This window comes from Bos grunniens, chromosome 24 (genome assembly GCF_055505025.1).
Source record: "Bos grunniens cultivar Pamir isolate PY7600 chromosome 24, Bosgru_T2T1.0, whole genome shotgun sequence".
NCBI lineage: Eukaryota > Metazoa > Chordata > Mammalia > Artiodactyla > Bovidae > Bos > Bos grunniens.
The window spans coordinates 40,387,839-40,411,176 of record NC_141188.1 but is presented as its reverse complement, the minus strand read 5'-3'; the positions used below and the strand labels follow the sequence as shown (position 1 = coordinate 40,411,176).

The 23,338-nt window shown below is 44.3% G+C and overlaps 1 protein-coding gene across 1 annotated transcript in view; it reads left to right on the top strand.

Annotated features, from left to right (window-relative positions):
• The first annotated feature begins 14,339 nt into the window (after positions 1 to 14,339).
• AKAIN1 (A-kinase anchor inhibitor 1) overlaps positions 14,340 to 23,338 on the top strand; it is a 32,923-nt gene continuing 23,924 nt past the window's right edge. Inside the window, exon 1 of the mRNA XM_086372285.1 lies at positions 14,340 to 14,677. Coding sequence (XP_086228411.1) covers positions 14,662 to 14,677 — 16 coding nt within the window. The 5' untranslated portion in view covers positions 14,340 to 14,661. The remainder of the gene's footprint in view (positions 14,678 to 23,338) is intronic.

Below are 23,338 nucleotides of genomic sequence, written 5' to 3'. Positions count from 1 at the left end.
CTCCGCGGGCCCGCGCGCAGGTGCTTAAAGGAGAAGCCTCGCATCCCTGGGAGGCTGCAGGTTCCCCGGCCCCTGCCGATATACCACGCAGTGTTTTGAGGTTTTTTGAGGTTCCACATTGCTGGATGTTAACATGTTACGCCCGAAACCTCACAGCCAGGAGGAGGCAGTTCTAATAATCCCGCCCACCCCCGCCCGCCTCCCGTGCTTGCAAAATAGGCCGTCCTTTGGGGCTTCCAACCTGCCAGGAGGCTTCCAACCTCCCAGGTGCCTGACGCCTTAGCCTATCGCATCCTAGCCTCCCGGCTCTATGAAGCCCTTGCTGGTTCTTTGGTAGGTTTGTGTTTTTGTTTTCCTAAGGACACAAGTAACTCAGAGTTGACACACTTACTCTGGCTATAAAGTCGAGTGGGTCGTTGGCGGAAGCTTCCCGAATGTCAAGTGTTTGAAGATGAGCTTGAACTTCTGGTGGCGCAGGGTCTGCAGATTGGAAGGGACCGTGTCGAGATTAATGCCGCCTCTGTATGAATGAAAGGAACACGTTCCATCTGGTTCAGTTCAGCCAGTTTTCTGTTCCTTCTTGAGTCAGTTTTGGTAATTTGTGTGTTTCTAGGACATTTTTCAATTTTGTTTAATTTATTGGTGAACAATTAGTCATGACATTCTTTTTATGTAAAGTTGGTTGCAGTGTCATTCATTTCTGATTTTAGTTTTTACATCTTTTTTTCCTTCAGTCTAGCTAAAGTTTGTCAATTTTGTTGAAATTTTTTCCCCTAAGAACAAGACATTTGATTTCATGGAATCTATTGTTTTTCTGTTATCTATTTCACTTATTTCTGTTTTAATCTTTATTATTTACTTTCTCCTACTAGTTTTGGGTTTAATTTGCTCTTCTTTATCAAGTTTCTTAAAGTGTGTTATGGACCTAATTCAGTTCAGTTCAGTTGAACAGTCACTCCGTCATGTCCGACTCTTTGCATCCCCATGAATCGCAGCATGCCAGGCCTCCCTGTCCATCACCAACTCCCTGAGTTCACTCAGACTTAGGTCCATTGAGTCAGTGATGCCATCCAGCCATCTCATCTTCTGTCGTCCCCTTCTCCTCCTGCCCCCTATCCCTCCCAGCATCAGAGTCTTTTCCAATGAGTCAACTCTTCGCATGAGGTGGCCAAAGTACTGGAGTTTCAGCTTTAGCATCAGTCCTTCCAAAGAAATCCCAGGGCTGATCTCCTTCAGAGTGGTCTGGTTGGATCTCCTTGCAGTCCAAGGGACTCTCAAGAGTCTTCTCCAACACCACAGTTCAAAAGCATCAATTTTTCGGTGCTCAGCTTTCTTCACAGTCCAACTCTCACACCCATACATGACTTCAAAATTCATATATTGAAGTTCTGATTCTCAGTGTGACTATTTGAAAACAAGGCATTTAGGGAGACAGTTGAGGTTAAAAGAGGTCAATAGGGTGGTTTTGTTTTTCTGAAGAACCCTAATATATTCTTCTTTTAGTCATTTCTAATTCTTCTTTAATCAAGGGTACATTCGTGGATATATTCTATAGGAAAATATCTTTCAAGTGTATTTCCTACAGAAATAAAACTACTTTTTACAAACAAGAACCAGGCCCATTGTGTGTGTGTGTGTGTGTGTGTGTGTGTGTGTGGTTCTGTGCAGTCTCAAGATGTATTAAAAGGCTTGAAAATATATTGAATGATGGTACACACCTACTTTTGTACAGGGTTCTGTGTGTGTGTGTGGTGTCCAATTTTTTGCAGCCCCATGAACTGTAGCTCACCAGACTCCTCTTTCCATAGAGTTTTCTAGGCAAGAATACTGGAGTGAGTTTCCATTGTCTACTCCAGGGGATCTTCCCAACCCAGGGATCAAACCCACATCACTTAAGTCCCCTGCATTGACAGAAGGATTCTTTACCACTAGCACCACCTGGTGAGATGTGAAGTTGAAAGCTCAGGCAGAATTCTCTGGGAAAACTTTAGTGTTTGCTCTTAATGCCTTCAACTGATTGAGTGAGGCCCACCCAAGTCACGGAGAGTAACTGCTCACTTTCAGTTCAGTTCAGTCGCTCAGTCGTGTCCGACTCTTTGCAACCCCATGAATCGCAGCACGCCAGGCCTCCCTGTCCATCACCAACTCCTGGAGTTCACTCAGACTCACGTCCATCGAGTCAGTGATGCCATCCAGCCATCTCATCTTCTGTCGTCCCCTTCTCCTTCTGCCCCCAATCCCTCCCAGCATCAGAGTCTTTTCCAATGAGTCAACTCTTCGCATGAGGTGGCCAAAGTACTGCAGTTTCAGCTTTAGCATCATTCCTTCCAAAGAAATCCCAGGGCTGATCTCCTTCAGAGTGGACTGGTTGGATCTCCTTGCAGTCCAAGGGACTCTCACGAGTCTTCTCTAACACCACAGTTCAAAAGCATCAATTCTTCAGCGCTCAGCTTTCTTCACAGTCCAACTCTCACATCCATACATGACCACAGGAAAAAACATAGCCTTGACTAGATGGACCTTTGTTAGCAAAGTAATGTCTCTGCTTTTCAATATGCTATCTAGGTTGGTCATAACTTTCCTTTCAAGGAGAAGCATCTTTTAATTTCATGGCTGCAGTCACCATCTGCAGTGATTTTGGAGCCCCAAAAAATAAAGTCTGACACTGTTTCCACTGTTTCCCCATCTATTTCCCATGAAGTGATGGGACCGGATGCTATGATCTTCGTTTTCTGAATGTTGAGCTTTAAGCCAACTTTTTCACTCTCCACTCTCCACTTTAAGGTCAATAATTTGAAATGTCAATCACATCAAAAAAAAAAAAAAAAAACCCACCTTCACAGCAACATGAAGACCAATCTTTGACTAAACAATTAGTTACCATCATCTTGCCAGGTTGAAACATAAAATCAGCTACATGTACATTTAGTCATTTTAGAATAAACCTTGAAGACATTCAAAGAAGTGGCCTAGGCAAACGTGGGGATTTGTAGGAGAACTCATCTCAAAGTCATTTTTTATTTGACTCACAAATCTTTTAGAAAAGAAGTGACATCAGGAATATTTCAAAACAGTTACTTCCATTAGGCAAATAAATGCAGAACCATGTCCCTGTCTGGGTGGGGTTACTCAGAATATATTTCAAACTGCTAAAAGCAGTTATAACAAAGGACAGTGTGACCAGCAAATGAATGGTTGTTTTTATTTCCAGCATGTACCTTTATCACTTGTTCACTCTCTTTGGGCCATCGTTTACAGTGACTCAAAATGTGAGTCAGGAAGTGAGCTGTCCCCTGATATCACATTAAAAAGACTTGTGAGACTCATAAACTATACGGGCTTGATGAATGGATCACGTATGGAATTGAAATAGCATTTTAAATGGTTATATTTTTCTTGCAGATATCCACAGGAGACAGTCTTCCTGCCTCCTGGAATGAATGTGCTTTGCTTTGATGTGGGCGCTGTACTAAGGTAACAGTCTGTCTTGATCATTTGTCAGTGTGCCTGGAGCCCCAGCTATAGGCACCAACCTTTACAGATTTGTAGGGGAATCAGATGAGTAATGCACGTGCAAGCATTTTGGAAGCAATAAAAAATTAGGATGTTGATGATACAGGTAAGACAGTGTCTTTACCAAAGAGATTGTAAATGTCAGAGGATTTATCAGAGGCCATTTGTTGGTTGCAAAGCTGGATACAGTGTTTAAATGAATTTTGGCATTTTGGGTGGGAAGGATGGTTTAATTGCATTTTTGGAGCTTTCAGTGTGGGAAACAAGGCATTAAAGAATTCATTAAACTCTAGATTTTAATAGTGGAGGCAATAATATGGCTTCTGTGACTCTCAGTTTAACAAGGTTAACTGGTCCTTTAAAGGACAGAATTCTAAGACCAACCATGTGGGTTTATTGTTAAAAATACCAATCATGAAAAATTTTGAGAAAATCTTCTCTTACCTTCTGTCTCTTCTTTTTAATGCATTTGTTGAAATGCTGGCACCCTCCATCCTGGGTCTTTATCTTTTCCTCCTGTGCACCTTCTCCCTTTGTTGTTAAAATTAGGACAAGACTCCACTTCTTTGTATTCCAAAACTTCCAGATCTTTGCCTCCAGCTCTCTTCTCACCTCTGGACCACTATTCTCAACTGCTTCCGTGTGTCAAAAGGATCAAACTAAATCTAAGTTGAAATCCTTATCTCTGCATCAGCTTCTGTTGCCGAATCTCTAACTGGGCTAATAGCATCACTGTTGTGTTAGTTGACCCTAGCTGCTGGGTAAATTCCAAAAATTTTAGTGGCTTAACCAAATAGATGTTTATCACTGCAGATGGTGACTGCAGCCATGAAATTAAAAGATGCTTACTCCTTGGAAGGAAAGTTATGACCAACCTAGATAGCATATTCAAAAGCAGAGACATTACTTTGCCAACAAAGGTTCGTCTAGTCAAGGCTATGGTTTTTCCTGTGGTCATGTATGGATGTGAGAGTTGGACTGTGAAGAAGGCTGAGCGCCGAAGAATTGATGCTTTTGAACTGTGATGTTGGAGAAAACTGTTGAGAGTCCCTTGGACTGCAAGGAGATCCAACCAGTCCATTCTGAAGGAGATCAGCCCTGGGATTTCTTTGGAAGGAATGATGCTAAAGCTGAAACTCCAGTACTTTGGCCACCTCAGGCGAAGAGATGACTCATTGGAAAAGACTCTGATGCTGGGAGGGATTGGGGGCAGGAGGAGAAGGGGACAACAGAGGATGAGATGGCTGGATGGCATCACTGACTCAATGGACGTGAGTCTCAGTGAACTCCAGGAGTTGGTGATGGACAGCGAGGCCTGGAGTGCTGCTATTCATGGGGTCTCGAAGAGTCGGACACGACTGAGCGACTGATCTGATCTGAATGTAAAGTCCAGTCAGTGCAAAGAAGTTGTGAGCCTTCTTTCCAGGGACCCAGGCTCAGAGCAGCTCTTCTTCCATCCCCATGTGCGCTGACGTCTAGCTGATGGGGAAGAGAACAGAGGACAGACCGGAAGTGATGCTCATCCTTGGCACTCATTCCTTTGACCCCAAATCAGTCACCTTGTCACCCCTGACTGCAGGGGAGACTGGGTTAGGTCATCTGGCTCTGTGCTCAGTAAGGGCTTACCTGATCACTACTATTTAAAATTCCCAACTTCTTCCCAATACTCGCTCCCTATTTCCTTCTCCCAGTTAATTTTTCTCCATAGCAACATTCATCCTGGTGAAAAATACCTGTTTCTATATGTTTGTGCTTTTGTTCCTCCCTCTCCAAGGAGAATGTAAGTGTAATGAGGAGAGAAGCCTTGTCTTCTTGGTTCCCTGTCATAGCATCAGGGACTGTGCTCGACCTATAAAAATCTCAGTGTTTGTTAAAAGTGAGAATGAATGAATCCAAGTGCATATAGTGAGTAGGCAAGTCGCTCTATAAGTCTGGAGCTTAGAGGAGAGGTCTTCATTGGGGCAATGCATTTGGGACTCACTGGCATAGAGATAGGGTGACCATGTATCCAAGTTGGCCCTGAACAGTCTGGGCTTAATTGCTAGTAGTAGCCCTCCTTTACTCTTAAAAATGCTCTGTTTTGAATGATCGATTGTAGAGTTCTAAAAATTCGTGATAAATAAAACCATAGAACTGGATGGGGTTCCCTAAAGAAAGCCTGTAAAGTAAAAACAGAAGAGGATCCAGGAGGAGCTTAGGTTCCTTAGGAACTTAGATTCCCTAACTTTTAAAGGCTCAGAGATGAGGGAGGAGTCAGAGAAGGAAGGAAAATCACAGAATCACAAAGCCAAGAAAAAAAGAGTGGTTCCAAAAGGAAAGTGAGAGGTTGATCAAGTCAAAGTCTTCTGAGAGCTGGAGTTAAAATGAGGACTGAGAGATACCCGTGAGATGCTCGGAAATCAGGGAAGACCTCGGCAATAGGCCTCGCGGTGGAGTGATTAGGGCAGAAGCCAGATTGATGCAATGGAGAGAGGAGAGATAAGGAAATGAAGACAGCAAGGTATAGAAAATCTAATTAGTTTGGTTGTGAATATAAGAGAACGGGCAAAAATTCTGGATCACCCACCCATTTAGCAGATCGAGTGTGTGCTGAAGGCAAAGCTCATAGCAAAACAAATATGCAAGAATTTAGTACTTGACAATTTGAAACAATGAACTAAAGAAGTCATTGCCAACAGCTCACAGTTCTGTTGGGCCTTCTATTCGTTGTTTTAATGTTGACTTTACACGTGGGAGAGGGTACCTGAGTACTCAGTCCACTGAGCAATCTGGTCTGGCCCTGAATGTGGTCACAGTGGAGGTGGGAGTGGCCTTGAGAGAGAACGCTTTCTGTTTTTGTTGGAAGAGATTTGAGCTGAAATGTTGCTGGGCATGATCCAGGTGAGAGGGACCAGCAGAGCACACAGGAGCCGGCAGAGAAGACGGATGGTAGCATTTCACCTGGGCAGGTGGGAGGACAACGGGAAGAGTGGCCAGAGGTGGGTCAAAGGGTATGGACCGGCTGTAACTGGAAGGAAGGAGGAGGATCTGGGCTCCTGTACAGCTGGGTTTGTCCAGGTAGACAAGGGAGGAGAGGACGCTGTGGCCTGAGGTCTTAAGTGCCCCTGACAAGGAGAAAAGACCAGCTGTGTGTGCAGGAGGTGTCTGTCTGTGGTTTAGAGCAGGTAGAAGAAGAGAAAATCACCAACCAAGGAAACGACGTCACGGGTGCTTTCGAGGTTGATGATCATGAATCATCGGCCGGCATGTCTTCAGTTACCCAGGTGATTACAGGAAATCACAGGTTTTTCTTTGATGGACCAAAACCACAGAGAGAGAAGTACTTAAGAGGGACGTTATCTTCTACTTGTTTTTTTTGCTATGCCATGAGTCAGCATAAACATGTGGGGAAAGTAGGGATTGTTAGGAGAAAAACATTCTGGAAGACATTCACTGTTTTGTTTTGTTTCTTCTGCAGGAAAGAGTGGGATTGATACTCAGGTTTTCCTGAGATGCAGGTCTCACTAGACTGGGTGGGAGTCAGGGGGCCTGGGTCACAGTCCTGGTTCTGTTGGAACCATGTGAGCCTCTCTCTCTGAGCATTGGTTTTCTCACAGAAAAGCTGTGAACAGATGATCCTATTTTCCTTCCGCTTCTAGAATCTACGAGTCTATGATGTTCTGTCTCCATCTCAGCTGCCTCCAGCTGACAGGCAGGCGTGTAAGTCCTAGGCTTCATTGTGGAGTTGGAAGAGTTCTTACAGATCACCTGAGCCCGGATTTGTGCTCTGAGACACTGGCTTTGGAGGGGTTCTGATGAACTTCTTGCTGAGGGGAGTTTCGAACCCATTAGCAGATGAGGCCAAGGAGTCGGGCTGGGATAGATTGAAACATTGTTTTATTACTGGTCAGTGTGATGCTGGAAAATGTGGATTAGAGGAGCAGGCCAATGGGCTCTGTGATACTGAATTCCCAGATGAGATCATTGCACCCACCAGAGTCACAGGAGTGCGGAACATTGCAGGTCTTCCTGCATCGTCCCTCAGGGTGTGATCACATGGGGAACAGAGGAAGACACAGACTTTCTGCAGGCTCCCGGCTCCCTGGAGGCCAAGGGAGGAAGCAGGGTCAGTCAGCAAGTATCAGGTTCTCTCCTCGACTTACCACTCAAAAAAGTTACTTCTTGTAGGGAGAAATAAGGGTGCAGCAGAGCGAGAGCGAGGGGCTTCCCTGGTGGCTCAGTGGTAAAGAACCCTCCTTCAAGCAGGAGACACAGGGGATGCAGGTTTGATCCCTGGGTCAGGAAGATCCTCTGGAGGAGGAAATAGCAACCCACTTCAGTATTCTTGGCTAGGAAATCTGATGGACAGAGGAGCCTGGCGGACTACAGTCCACGGGGTCACAAAGAGTCGGACATGACTGAGTGTGCAGGCATGCACACACAGAGAGGGAGACAAGGAAGGTGGGAGACAGAGACAGAGAAAGAGCAGGATTTATGGGAATGGACACCATCCTTTCCAAGGTTTACGAAAAGTGTAAGTGTGAACTCCAAGTGTCTGCATGGCAGGGCAGTTTTGTTCATATAATACACACATTATGTATGTATATGCATATGTGTGGGGTACATACAGATTAAGTGAGCTACGACGTTATTTTGTTCAGATGTAAATATATGTGAAGATACTGGCAGTGTGTATATCTTCCCTCTGTGTTGAAGTGGCTGTTCATTTAAAATCTCAGATATCAGACCAGGGTCAAACGAATGCTTTTCCGTGGACAGAGGCTCGGATGTCTGTGGGTATTTGTCCATTAAACTTTACCTTTCCACGTTTGTTTGTTTGTTTTTCTTTTTCTTTTTGGCCACACTGCATGGCATGTGGAATTTCCCTGACCAGGGATTGAACTCATGCCCTCTGCAGTAGAAGCATGGAGTCTTAACCACATCAAATAACTATGAAATACCAAGTTGGGGAAGGGGCGATAACAAAAATGAATCTAGGATCCTATTAGAAAATAAACGGTGTGTATATTTGTGTGTGTGTGTGTGTGTGTGTGTGTGTGTGTGTAGTAGTAGTTGGTGGTTACACATACCAAGATTAGTTAGACAGGAAAAACCTCTCCAGGAGTGATACCTAAACTTGGATTGGGATGGAAGGAAGAGCATCTCAGTTGGCCAGAACTGCTGTGTGCAAGTCCTAAACAAGCACTGAAAAAAAGCACTTAGTGCGGGTGGTAGAGAGTCACAAACCTCAGATGGGGAACAAAGGTTTTTGGTTTTTTTTTTTTTTAATAACTGAGAGCCAATCTTTTTATCATTTTGTCTGATAGTAGAAAACTTAATCTAGTTACTTCTAGGCAGGCCCAGTCAAAATGATTGATTACTCAGAAATTTCTGGGTAAAGTTCTGGATTTTAAATAGCTAATACAGGATCTCCACTGTGCACGTTTCTTCTGAGGCTGTGTCTGAACTCAAGGGGAGGGGGTGGGGAGGGTGTCCAGTTTGCAGGTACCTGCTCTGCCTTTGGTGTTGCTTCCCTGATGGCTCAGTAGGTGAAGAACCCTCCTTCAATGCAGGAGACACAGGAGATGCAGGTTTGATCCCTGGTTTGGGAAGATCCCCTGGAGAAGGAAGTGGCAACCCACTCCAGTATTCTTCCATGGACAGAGGAGCCTGGTGGGCTAGAGTCCAAAGGGCTGCAAATCTGACATGACTGAGCAACTGAGCAAGCACTCTGCCTAGGCATGACTTTGTCTGTCCTTTACTTTTGAGACTTGATGCCTGGTCCATCGTCTTAGATGCCCATGTCTCTCCATGGCGTCTGGCCCCTCTGGAGCCTTCCTTATTCTGACCTGAGGACCCATCTTGAGATGGAGCCTGAGATCTGTCCCTATGTGTCCAAGCCCTTCTGTGTGTGTGGGTGTTCTCTAGGGCTGGAAGGGGCCTAGAAGGTGACCCTGAAGCTCAAGTGCCTGACTGTTCACTTTGCCATCTGTACATTATCCCTCTAGCCTCAGCCTGGAAATTTTCAAGAGGCTGGAGAACTTTCTGAGCTATGAACCCTTGGAAGTCAGATGAAGTTCTTGGGATTTTTCCAAGTTCATCTGGGTTCTCAAGTCATTTCCCCTTGAGGCCTGCTGGCTGAAAAAAATGCACAACATGAGAGTTAAGTTTTATTTGGGGTAATATGAAGACTGCATCCTGGACAACAACCTCAGATAGCTCTGAGAAATTGCTCCAGAGGGGCAGGGGGGAAGGTCAGTATAGATGTAATTTTGGTAGAGGGGAATATGTGCAATCAAGCAAGTATTTTTCCAAAAAGTTTCTCGTGATGTCTCATGAAGCCTTTGCTAGTTACGAGGAACAGTCGTCACCATGAAGGATTTTAGTGCTTTTCTAGATATGAGGAGATACAAGAATGGGCTCATAAAATCAGCTCCTGAGAACATCTGAAGACCTGTCATGCCAGTTTTTCCCCTGAGCACAGATTCCTCATTTCTGTTCTCTACCCTCAACTCCTTCCAGGAGTGTTGAAGGTCAGCAACTGTGGCAGCACATGATGTAATCCTTGTAGAGGTGGATGGCAAGCACACGTGGCAAGGGCCAATTTGTAGCTGACGGGCCCTGCCTCTCCATGGATTGACCGGGGCTGGGGGCAGGCTGAGATACAGTCCCTTTTTTTGGAGATCTTTCTAAATGTATAGTTTCTTATCTATCCTTGTTAAAAAAAAACAAACACAAAAACAAAAACCTTGCCTCCAAGCCCCAAAGGAGATTTCAAGCAAAATAAATGCAAAATATTTCCTTTCGGGTTTGAATGAGTTTTCAAACAAAATAAAACAAATGCAAAACTGGCTATGCTTTTTTCCTGTTTTTCATTCCGACTCTCTTTATGTTACAAGCTTAACCTTGAGGCTGGGACCCAAAACCTTTCCCCTCTGCTCTGGCAATTGATTGAAAGCCTCGGCTTTCAAGACTTTAGCCCCTGCTCTGCATTTCAAGCACTTATTTTAACATTCAGATGCTAGGAAAATGATTGTTTATTTTCTGAACTCAGGTCAGTCTCTCTCTAAAGCAGTAAGATCTAGCCTAAGGTCTACTGTTGTTACTTAAAGTGGTGTAAAAATCAATTACCACGAAAGAAAGTGAAAGTGTTAGTCATTCAGTCATGTTCCACTCTTTGCAACCCCATGGACTGTAGCCTGCCAGGCTCCTTTGTCCATGGAATTCTCCAGGCAAGAATACTGGAGTGGGTTGCCATTTCCTTCTCCAGGGGATCTTCCCTACCCAGGGATAGAACGCAGGTCTCCTGCATAGCAGGCACATTCCTTACTGTCTGAGCCGCCAAGGAAGTATTGCAGGTGAATTCTTTACCTTGTGAGCCACCCCAGAGAAGCCTGTTACCATGCTAGTTATGCATTATTGGCTTATTCAAAGACCTTGTAACTGTCTTCTCCTTAGATGTATCTGGCAACTTCTCAGTAGTTCTAACTATCCATGCCCCTGCCCAACATCCGCTGATGGAAGCCAAGCCGTGAGGCCCATTATCTCCTCATCTTTGTCCACTAGCCTTCCAGAGTGACCTCTGCATCGCTCACTTCAGTCTCTGGGTTCTTTCACTTCCTCCCTGGGGATTGTTCTGCAGTCACTTACAGAGGTGCTCTCGAGACCTTGCTGTCCTTCAGGTCTCCACCTTAAACCAAGAAAGCCTATCTCCAGTCCTGGCAGCTTTCTTACTTTGCTCTTGTGAAGCTCATCTTTCAACCTCACAACTCCTAATCCAGAACAACCTCTTATTCTCCTCCTTAGAGAGTTCCCCATGGCTTAATTTTTTTACCACTTGGATCCCATTGGCTAGTGCATTCTCAGCTGTACATTCAAACCATAGTAAGGTATCGTTACATACCCTGTAGAAGGCAGAAAAGTAAAAGGACTGACAATGCTAGGTGTTGATGAGATATAAGACAAGGAGCAACTAGAACTCTGGTGGGAATGTAAAGTGTTACAACCACCCTGGAAAACAATTTGATAGTTTCTTATAGCATTAAGCTGTTACTTACCCTAAGACCCATGCATTTTACTCCTAGGTGATTATCAGAGAACAGAGTGACTGGGCACATGATCCACACCCAGACTTATGCAGAACATTGACAATAACTTTATTCATCATAGCCAGAAACTAAAACATCCTCGAAGTCCATCAACGCTATTGAGCTACACAAATTGTGGCAGATAGAGGTACAACGTTGGTAAATTTCAACAATGTACGGAGCAACGGAAACCAGACACCACAGAGCACGCACTGTAGGATTCCATTGATGTGAAATTCTAGAAAAAGCTGGAAAAGCTATAGTGACAGAAAGCAGATCAGGGACTTGGGGACATGCAGAGGTGGATTGGGACCGACTGAAAAGGGACATGGGCTTGAACAGATGAGGCCTGCCTCAGCATCAACAAGAGGCAAGTCAGCTGATGGGCAGGATGAAGGGTGTGTTTCTAAATATTTTAAAAGATGTGCTAAAAGTAATTTCTTTTAAAATGCTAATACATCAACATCTTGCTACTCAAAATGTAGCCCACGGACCAGCAGCACCTACAGCAAGGACATCACTAGGGAGCTTGTTAGAAATGCAGATCTCAGGCCCCCCTGCAGTCTCATGAGTCATTATCTGCATTTTGACAAGATCTCCATGGGATTCACGTGCACAGTCAGGTTGGAGAATTACAGGTTAGGAGAATATCTAACATATTTAGTTTTCATTCCTGTAGGGTGTTCCCCCTCATAGCTCAGCTGGTAAAGAATCCACCTGCAATGCAGGAGACCCCGGTTTGATCCCTGGGTTGGAAAGATCCCCTGGAGAAGGGAAAGGCTACCCACTCCAGTATTCTTGCCTGGAGAATTCCATGGACTGTATAGTCCATGGGGTCGAAAAGAGTCAGACACAACTGAGTGACTTTCACTTTCACTTTCAGGGTGTCCTCCACTCCCAGTAATTTCCTGGAATGTGTTTAATACTTGAGGCGGACTGATTACCAAGCCTTTTTCTTTTCCTACACTCCATTATTTTTTCCTGGAGACAGAAATAGCAACCCACTCCAGTATTCTTGCCTGAAAAATCCCATGGACAGAGGAGCCTGGCGGGCTACAGTCCTGGGGTCGTTGGACAGGACTTAGTGACTAAACCACCAGTGCTCTTAATAAATCCATTAATCCATTATCACATTTAATCTTCACAACAAACATTCAAGATACCATAATCCTTCTATTGCAGATAATACAGTTAAGTCACTTATCTGAGGTCACACAGCTAGTAAATAGTGAAGATGTTCTATTTGAGTCAGACTGATTCCCAAGCCTTTTTTATCTTCCTACACTCCATTGCTTTTTCTTGAACTTAATAAAGAGTAAATTGTTTATGCACTAAGGGAATAAACTCATTAAAATTTAAGCTTATGAGAGATCTTTTGAGCATGTTAAATGAGGTCTTTCAGTTGTTTAAAGAGTATTTCAAATAGTGTCTTGCACTTCTGTCAGTAATAAAGCAGAGAGAGTGACGCATCATTGGTTTCCCATTTCTGGTGTAACCCAAGAAGTGGGAAGACGACATCCTGAATATACACACCCTTCATCCTGCCCATCAGATGACTTGCATCTTGTTGCTGCTGAGGCAAGCCCCATCTGTTCAAGGCTGTGTTGAGCCAGGTGCTAAGAGCAGTACTGATTGTTTTCTGCTCAGACTGCCCATATGCCTCCATGCAAACTGTAGTCCAAGAGCTGTAAAACTATTTGCATTTGCAATCTATCAGATGGCTTTGAACAAAACTAGTGCCAGTAAGGCCATTTGAATGCTTGCTATTTGCCAAGAGTGTAGAGCTTATGGCCACCAACCAAATTAGTAAGAAATTCTGGTGTTTTCAGAAAAGCTACATTTTCCAGGGAGAGGTACAAGTAAAGAAACCCCAGTGAAACACCAGTGATGACCTGGATCACCTTTTGTTCTTGGAAAACTCCACTCAGCTTCAAAAACAGGCTAAAACCCAAAGCCACTGATGTTTGCTTTGAGTGTAGAGGATCCTTATGTCACCCTAGCTCGGGGGTTGTAACCCAGATGGATTTGTTTCAAGCTGGGTAATATCTAGTGTGGGCTGTCCACACCACACAAGCAGTTCTTGGCAGAAGGAGAAAATGTTTTAAAATAACAGTGTATTAGAAGCTTGAAGTGAGCACGGTGGTGGCCACGTCTGGGTAACTTCAGAATAGAACAGGGTGTACACCTGGGTGGGTGTTCATTTGGATAAAGGCAGGGAAAGCACTGATGTTTCTTGATTGGTCTCAGGGCTCTTCTCACACCTGAAGGGAACTCTCTTTGCCCCACCTTTCACAGGGGTTGTGTGTGTGTGTGTTGGTGGAGGAGACCTGCCTCACCTATGCCTCTTTCCTCTGCTCTGGACAGCCCTGCTATCTCTCACACGATGACCTTGAGGGTGTCCAAGCTCGGAGCTTTCAGAGCAGCCTGGGAGCAGGGGGCCTGATGTGGCGCCCTCCTCACATGCTCCATCCTCAACTTGTTCTTCCCTCCAGCATCCTTTCTGACCTTATGTTGAGAGAGGAGTCATGGACTCCAAGGACCCCATAACTAAACAGAGGGGTCCCACCCCTCTGTTGAGCCAACCCAACTCGGAGAACTCGAGTCAGCCTCTAGAGTAAAGCTTTTTGAGTTAAAAAAAAATTTTTTTTTAAAAGGGCAAACTCATCCTAAATGCCAGTCCAACATCCACGGGGGGCGGCGAGAGACAGCAGGTAATTAGAAGCAATTAGCTGCCCCCTGCCGGGAAGCCGGGCCTTTACCTTTTCTCTCTTCCTCATCCGTCGGTCCCTCTCGGTGGAAGTGGTGCTGCTCCCCAGGCAGCGGGTGCGCCGCGCTGGCGCGGGCATGACAGCTGGACCGAGCAGCAGCCTCCGCTCCTCGCGTCGCGGCGCCGGGCAGAGCGGTGCATTGTGGAGGTGGAGCGCGCGGGGCCGGGACCGCGCGGCCAGAGCTGTCCGAGGTGCTGACCGCCCGACCCGCGCCCAGCGCGCCGTGCACCGGCCCCCAAGCCGTGGCCTGCCCCTCACCTTCCGCCTGCCCGTCTGTCTCTCCTTACCTTGGGGTGCGGCGGCTGGAGGAAATCATGGTGTTCGCTCCAGGTACACTGGCACCTTGCTTTTCCACCAGGTGTCCGAAGGGGAGCAAGGGAGAGAAGAGAGGCGATAGAGAGAAAAGGCCTTTATCTTACGGGGCACCTGTGCGTTTTGGAGTTACTGTCTGTGAGCGGGCGGTGGCGGGGTGGGGGTGGAGGGCCGCGGGAGAGAGAGTGTCCCTCTTCCCCTAAACCCGCCCCATCTGTCCTCTAAGAACCTCAGGCTCCGTCCTGCCCCATCACTGCTTCCCGCCTGCCCCTCCGTGTCCCGTCGGACTCCGGCATCTTGAGAACGGGGACCTTGGCCAGCAGCACGCGCCCCTATCTGAGCGGGAGGGCGGAGGGATGGGGCACGGAGTAGTGGGCTTCGGGCTACTTCGGTGGGAACCTTCTTCAGGGCCGCTTCCCCCTCCGTAGAAGTGGCAGAGGGACCAGGGACCTCCTGAAGGAGAGAAGTGTGTGCCGCCCGGGGAGTGGGACCAGGGACTTCCTGAAGGAGAGAAGTGTGTGCCGCCCGGGGAGTGGGACGGAGAGCGGAGGAGGGACGCGTACTCCTTAAAGAACTGGACCTGGTACCGAGGCTGCCACTGCGGCGCCGCCGGCGGTTGCAGTGTGTTTTTGGAGCTAGCGGTGAAGGACTTCTGTGCTTTTGTTGCTGTCTGTGGCTACAAGTTGGCCAAGAGTCAGGTTTGCCTGCGGTTGACCGGCGGGCCGGTGTATTTGAGTCACCGCCCCCGGCCTCCCTCCCGCCGCAGGAAGGACTTGGGCGAGTGTTTCGGCTGAGGTCAGTCGAGTTAGGGAGTGGCAGGGAAACTTGACCGTTGTTAATGTAGGAAGCTCTCTCTCCGGGACCGACCTTCCGTCTTTTCCCCTCACCCCCTCTCTTAAATGACAGGCTCTGATAGTAGTATCACTGAAGACCGCTTGGCCGGGGGCGGGGTGGGGGCGGGTCGGCGGGAAGGAGAAAGGAAAAGAGAGAGGCCTGAAAGTCTTTAACTTTGTTGTGATTCTTTAACTTGAAAGGTTGGTTTGCATTCGCTGTGGCTGTGGACCTCAGCTAGCTAGGTAAAAGGTAAAATGCATTTCTTTTTTCCCCCTAAGGTTAAGAGTTGAGCCTGGTCTTCAAAAAATTCAAATAAAAACAGGCGAAAAGGAAGCCTCACCCCGCCCCCACCCACCTCCCCGAAACCAGCTGAGGAGGCAGGAGTGAGTGTCTGTCAGTTCTGCAGGCAGAGCCCTTCTGCTGTCTGTCCCAAATAACTCAAGGCGGGTCAGGTTCTGTTCAGCGAAGAACATTCAACCAACCCAGGGTCTGGAAAATTGGGAAACAGCAGCTCCTTGTTGCGTTTATAAGCTGCTGCTGCTGCTGCTAAGTCACTTCAGTCGTGTCCAACTCTGTGTGACCCCATAGACCGCAGCCCACCAGGCTCCCCCGTTCCTGGGATTCTCCAGGCAAGAACACTGGAGTGGGTTGCCACTTCCTTCTCCAACGCATGAAAGTGAAAAGTCAAAGTGAAGTTGCTCAGTCGTGTCTGACTCTTTGCGACCCCATGAACTGCAGCCTACCAGGCTACCTAATGCTTTATAAGTGGGGGTGTAGCTCAGTAGTAGAGCGCATGCTCTATGGGGCTTCCCCCATGGCTCAGCAGGTAAGTAATCTGCTTGCAGTGCATGAGACACAGGAGATGCCAGTTCCATCCCTGGGAGGGGAAGCTCCCCTGGAGGAGACAATGGCTACCCACTTCTTTATTCTTGCCTGGAAAAATCATGTAGACAGAGGAGCCTGGCTGGCTACATGACTGAGTGACTAACACTTTATAAAGCATTTTCAGGTCTTTATCTCGTTTGATCTTCAAATTACCCTCTGAGGTAAGCAGTGTCATCTCTAGCTTACCTTCTCCTGGAATAGTGGTGGTTCCAGATAATCTTGTCAACTTCAGTTGGAGTTTTCTGACTCCAGATTCTCTTCCTCCCTGCCCCTCCCCCGATACCTCAGGGCCTATCTTCCTGACAAAATGCTATACCATTTTCAGAGGTAGCTGCCTTTTGGTCCAAGGTCAGACATAGCAAAACAGAAGTGTTCTTACACTTCAAAGGTGGGAGATGGGCTGGTGTTGTTGAGTTAGGATTGTTGGGTGATGTTAACTTTGTTGTTTAGTCACTATGTCATGTCTGACTCTTTTGCAACCCCATGGACTGTAGCCTGCCAGGCTCCTCTATGCAGGGGATTTCCCAGGCAAGAATAGTGGAGTGGGTTGGTATTTCCTTCTCCAGTGGATCTTCCCAAAATAGGGATTGAACAGGGATTCTCCTAAGGTGTGATTGTGGGTGAAAGGTTGTGAAATGAGTGGTGGGTAATTTCTGGAGTGGACTGACTTGACTTAAGCAGCCCACAATGTAGATAAGGCTTTATTTTTCCATTTTCCCCCAAGTTTTGAATTAGTGCCATCTCTTTATAACCCTCAGAGATGGCATAAATTGACCTGAATAGGATATGTACAGAAACCCATAGGGAAACACTTTTTGGGTCATTTCTGCAATTTTGAATTTCTCTTGAAAAGTCATAAGCATTTTGGGGCAATAAGGACAGGATGCTTTTAAAATATTATGTCAATTACCTGCTCGTCTACTGATCGTTGTAACATTATTCTGAAAGAAAATCAGAACAATGAATTATTTTTTTTTAACCCTGCTAAATTTTCAGCATCACCGTCCCATTTCTAGGACTATCGCTCTTCTAAATCTCTTTAATCTGGAGCTCCAGATGTTTTGTACTAAGTCAAGGGAAACACTCCCCCACCGCTTTCTCCAAGCCAACCTGACACTCCTGAAGGGAGGGAACAGAAACAAGTGCTATGATTATACCAACATTTATTTTAAAAAGTGTTAGATAATTCAAGATGAAAACAATAACAAACTAACAATGGGCTGTTCATTGGGTTAGTGGGCACTGTGTCCTTCAAAACCCATTGTAGCTCTTCTGGATTTTAGCAAAGGGAGACAAGAAGCCTGAGGTCTAGTTCTGGCCTTGCCTGCACACAGTGGCCTGTCTTTGAATTGTCCTGCTGCCTCTCTGCTTACCTTAAAGGCAAGGTGAAAAGTGACAGATTCATGAAGCCAATTTAAGTCCAAATACAGTGGAATGAAGTTCATATAACTCTAGTTATGATTCACTCTTACCATATTTTTGCATTCTCTTCTTTCAATTAATCTACAGATTATAAGGGACAGAGCTTAAGTTGGGCAGGATCTTTGGGTGTTTTTTTCACTTTACATAGGGTAGACAATTCAGTTCTACCCTTTTCCTTCTTCTTATACCATTCATGGGTCTTCCCGGTGGCTCAGTGGTAAAGAACCCATCTGCAAGAAGGAGATGCAGGTTTGATTCTTGGGTTGGGAAGATCCCCTGAAGAAGGAAATGGCAACCCACTTCAGTATTCTTGCCTGGGAAATCCCAAGGACAGAGGAGCCTGGTGGGCTATAGTCCATAGTGTCCCAAAGAGTCGGACACGACTAAAGTGATTTTGCATGCACACACTCCCTTGACTTCTAAGTTTAGTTTGAAAAACATTTAGCAAAAATAGTTCTAGAGAGAGCTGTCAAAAGTATTTAAGAAAATATATATTGCAAGGGGGTTATAGCTTTTCTTTATTTACATAAACCTATTACCAATTCCTGAGAGATCCATGAATAAATAAATTATATAGCAGGCAGTCTTAACTGTAAGGTTTACAGTCTGCCAACTTACATTCTCTTCTGTTGGCATAAAGGGTTTTTTTTTTTTAAACTTTTATTAATTTATTATTTTTAAAAATTTATGTTCAGTTAAATTGACCTCTTTTTGGATGTACAATTCTATGAGTTATAACTCATGCGCAGAATGGTGTAATGACCACAGAACAGTTCTGTTGTATCAAAAAATCTTTTCCTGCTTCTGTTTTTGTAATTAGCCCTTTTCTCCTACCCCTAACCTCTGGTGACCACTGATGTATTTTCCACTATTACAGATTAGCTTTTTCCAGAATATCATATAAATGGAATCATATGGTGTGTAACCCTTGAGATTGGCTTCTTTTACTCAGTATAATGTCAATGAGATTCATCCGCATTTTTGCCTACATCAAGAATTCATTCCTTTTTATTATTGAGTCGTATTCCATTGTAAGGATGGATTCACAAGGTATTTATCCCTTTGCCTGAGTATTTAGGTTATTTTCAATTTTTGGTGATTATGAATAAAATTGTGATAAACATTTCTGTACATGTTATGTGTGAACATAGGTTTTCATGAGTCTATAAATATTAATACCTAGGCTTGGAACTACTGGATCTTATAGTAGGTATATGTTCTTCAGAATTTGTACCATTCTGTACTATCATCAGCAGTTTATGAATTCCAGTTGTTTTTCTAACAGGCATGTAATGGTATTCATTGTCATTTTATTCTGCGTTTCCCTAATGGCCAATGATTTTGATAATTTTTTTCAGAATTTTATTTGCCATATGTGCATCTTTGTTTTGTAAGTTAATTTTTACTTTATACGGGGATAGAGTTGATTTACAGTGTGTTAGTTTCAAGTGTGCAGCACAGTGATTAAGTTTTATATATATATATATGTGTATGTATATATATATATATCTACCCACTCTTTTTCAGACTGTTTTCCCATATAGGTTATTATGTTATTATACAGTATTGAGCTCTCTTTGGTATACAGCTGGTCCTTGTTGAAGTTGTATCTTCTTTTGGTGAAGTGTCTGTTCAAATCTTCTGCCTATTTTGTGGGGAGATGTTTGTGTTCTTATACTTGCATTTTCAGAGTTCTTTATATATTCTAGATACAAATCTGTTGTTGAATATGTGATTTGTAAATATTTTTCATCTAGTTGTGGCTTGACTTTTTATTCTTTTAACACTTGGACCATTTTTAAGGGCAAAAGTTTTTAATTTTGATGCAATCTAATTTATCAGTTTGCCTCTTCTAAAGATTTTACTTTTGATGATGTCTTAGAACTTTTTGCCTAACCCAGTGTCTGGAGAAGGCGATGGCACCCCACTCCAGTACTCTTGCCTGGAAAATCCCATGGATGGAGGAGCCTGGTGGGCTGCAGTCCATGGGGTCACAAAGAGTCAGACACAGCTGGGCAACTTTCCTTTCACTTTTCATTTTCATGCATTGGAGTAGGAAATGGCAACCCACTCCAGTGTTCTTGCCTGGAGAATCCCAGGGACGGGGGAGCCTGATGGGCTGCCATCTATGGGGTCACACAGAGTCGGACACGACTGAAGTGACTTAGCAGCAGCAGCAGTGTCAGGGAGAATTTCTAAAAGTTTTATAATTTTACATTTAGATTGAATCATGGGATTAGATGACCCCCGTCAACACTTCATTTACATGAAGTTTACACCTAATTGTTTCCTCAAGGCCCCACCTCCTAATACCATCACATAGGAGCTTAGGGCTTCAACATAATAATTTTGGAGGGAGAACAAACATTCATTCCATAATAAGTTGATCAATCCTAAAGGAAATCCTAAAAGATGATACTGTGAAAGTGCTGCACTCAATATGCCAGCAAATGTGGAAAACTCAGCAGTGGCCACAGGACTCGAAAAAGTCAGTTTTCATTCCAATTCCAAAGAATGCTCAAACTACCGCACAATTGCACTCATCTCACACACTAGCAAAGTAATACTCAAAATTCTCCAGGCCAGGCTTCAACAGTACATGAACCATGAACTTCTAGATGTTCAAGCTGGATTTAGAAAAGGCAGAGGAACCAGAGATCAAATTGCCAACATCCATTGGATCATCGAAAAAGCAAGAGAGTTCCAGAAGAACATCTACTTCTGCTTTATTGACTATGCCAAAGCCTTTGACTGTGTGGATCACAACAAACTATGGAAAATTCTTCAAGAGATGGGAATACCAGACCACCTGACCTGCCTCTTGAGAAATCTGTATGCAGGTCAAGAAGCAACAGTTAGAACCAGACATGAACAACAGACTGGTTCCAAATTGGAAAAAGAGTACATCAAGGCTGTATATTGTCACCCTGCTTATTTAACTTATATGCAGAGCACATCACACGAAATGCTGGGCTGGATGAAGCAAAGGCTGGAATCAAGATTGCCAGGAGAAATATTAGTAGCTCAGATATGCAGATGACACCACCCTTATGGCAGAAAGAGAAGACGAACTAAAGAGCCTCTTGATGAAGGTGAAAGAGTGAAAAAGCTGGCTTAAAACTCAACATTCAAAAAACTAAGATCATGGCATCTGGTCCCATCAATTCATGGCAAATAGATGGTGAAACAATGGAAACAGTGACAGACTTTATTTTCTTGGGCTCCAAAATCACTGCAGATGGTGACTGCAGCCATGAAATTAAAAGATGCTTGCTCCTTGGTCAAAAGTGTTGGTCAAAAGCTATGACCAACCTAGACAGCATATTTAAAAGCAGAGACATTACTTTGCCAACAAAAGTCCGTCTAGTCAAGGATATGGTTTTTCCAGTAGTCATGTATGGATGTGAGAGTTGGACTGTAAAGAAAGCTGAGCACTGAAGAATTAAAGCTTTTAAACTGTGGTGTTGGAGAAGACTCTAGAGAGTCCCTTGGACTGCAAGGAGATCAAACCAGTCTATCCTAAAGCAAATCAGTCCTGAATATTCATTGGAAGGATTGATGCTCAAGAGCTACACTCCAATACTTTGGCCACCTGATGCGAAGAACTGACTCATCAGAAAAGACCCTGGTGCTGGGAAAGATTGAAGGCGGGAGTAAAAGGGGACGACAGAGGATGAGATGGTTGGACGGCATTACTGATGACTCAGTGAACATGAATTTGAGCAAGCTCTGGGAGTTGGTGATGGACAGGGAAGCCTGGCAAGCTGCAGTCCATGGGATCGCAAGAGTTGGACATGTCTGAGCCATTGAACTGAACTGAAAGGAAATCAATCATGAATATTCACTGGAAGGGCTGATGCTGAAGCTGAAGTGCCAATACTTTGGCCACCTGATGTGAAGACCCGACTCATGGGAAAAGACCCTGATCCTGGGAAAGATTGAGGGCAGAAGGAGAAGGGGGTGACAAAGGATGAAGTGGTTGAATGGCATCACCTACTCAATGTACATGAATCTGAGCAAACTCTGGGAGATGGTGAAGTACAGGAAAGCCTGGTGTTGCTGCAGTTCATGGCGTTGCAAAGAGTTGGACATGACTTACAACAAAGTTGATTTTTGTATATGGTATCAATTATAGGTCAAGTTTATTTTTTTTTGCATATGAATATCCAACTGTTCTAATCCATTTTTCAGAAAGATACTGTTTCTCCATTGAATTACCTTTGTAACTTGTCCAGATTTATTTGACTATATTTGTGTGGGCCCATTTTTGGACTCTTTATTTCATTCATCTTATCTTTCCACTAACACCACACATATTGATGACTACAGCTATATGGTAAGTCTTAAAATCAAGGAGTGCAAGTCCTTCAACTTTGTTTTTCTCTTTTAAAATTGATTTGGTTATTGTAGTTCCTTTGCCTTTCCATATAAATTTTAGAATCAGCTTGCCCATATGTACATAAAATCTGCTGAGATTTTGGTTGGAATTTTGTGAAATCTGTGTTGTTTAGTTTCCAATTATTTGAAGATCACCTACATATCGTTCTCTTATTTATTTCTAGTTTAATTTTGTTATGGTCAGAAAAATAAGTTTTCTGTGGCTTCAATTGTTTTAAATTAGGTAAGGCTGATTTTGAGACAGAGCATTGTCTGTCTTGGTGAATGAATCATGTGTACTTGGTAAGATTGTGTATCTGCTCTTTTCAGGTGAAGCTCTTTATCAATGTCATTTTGATACGGTTGGTTGATGACGTTCATTTTTCTCTTTTCTAGTTGATAGTCAGCATACTTGGTCTACTGACTACTAGGAGAAGAATGTTGAAGCCTCTAGCAAAAAACCCAATTTTTCCATTTCCCCTTTTGTTTTATCACTTTTTCTTCATCTATTTTGCTGATCTCTTATTAGGTGCATATACATTTAAGATTGTTGCATTTTATTGGTGATTTGTCTCTTTTATCATTAAGTAGTGAAGGAAATGGCAACCCACTCCAGTGTTCTTGCCTGGAGAATCCCAGGGATGGGGAAGCCTGGTGGGCTGCCGTCTATGGGGTCGTACAGAGTCGGACACGACTGAAGCGACTTAGCAGCAGTGTCCCTCTTTATCTGTGGTAATTTTTCGTACTCTGAAGTCTGTTTTGACTGATAGTCATGTTGTCACGTCAGCTTTCCTTTGAGTACTGCTTGCATGGTACAGTTGATTCTCATTATTCACAGATTCCATATTTATAAGTTTTCCTACTCACTAAAAGCTATTAGTAAAACACATCAAATGAAATCAGTATTCACAGCACTTTTTCTGTGTCATTCAAAGACGTGTATGGAATGGCAAAAAAAATTTGAGTTGCTTGACATACATATTCTTAGCTGAGGTTGAACAAGGAGGTGGTTTGCTGTTTTGTTTCAGTTCTTGTGCTGTAAACAAATGTGCTTTTTGTGGTCTATTTAGTTTTTTACAAATTTGTGCTTTGTGTGTGTGTGTGTATGTGATTTCACTGTTTAAGATGGCCCTCAGTTGTAATGCTGCTGCTGCTGCTGCT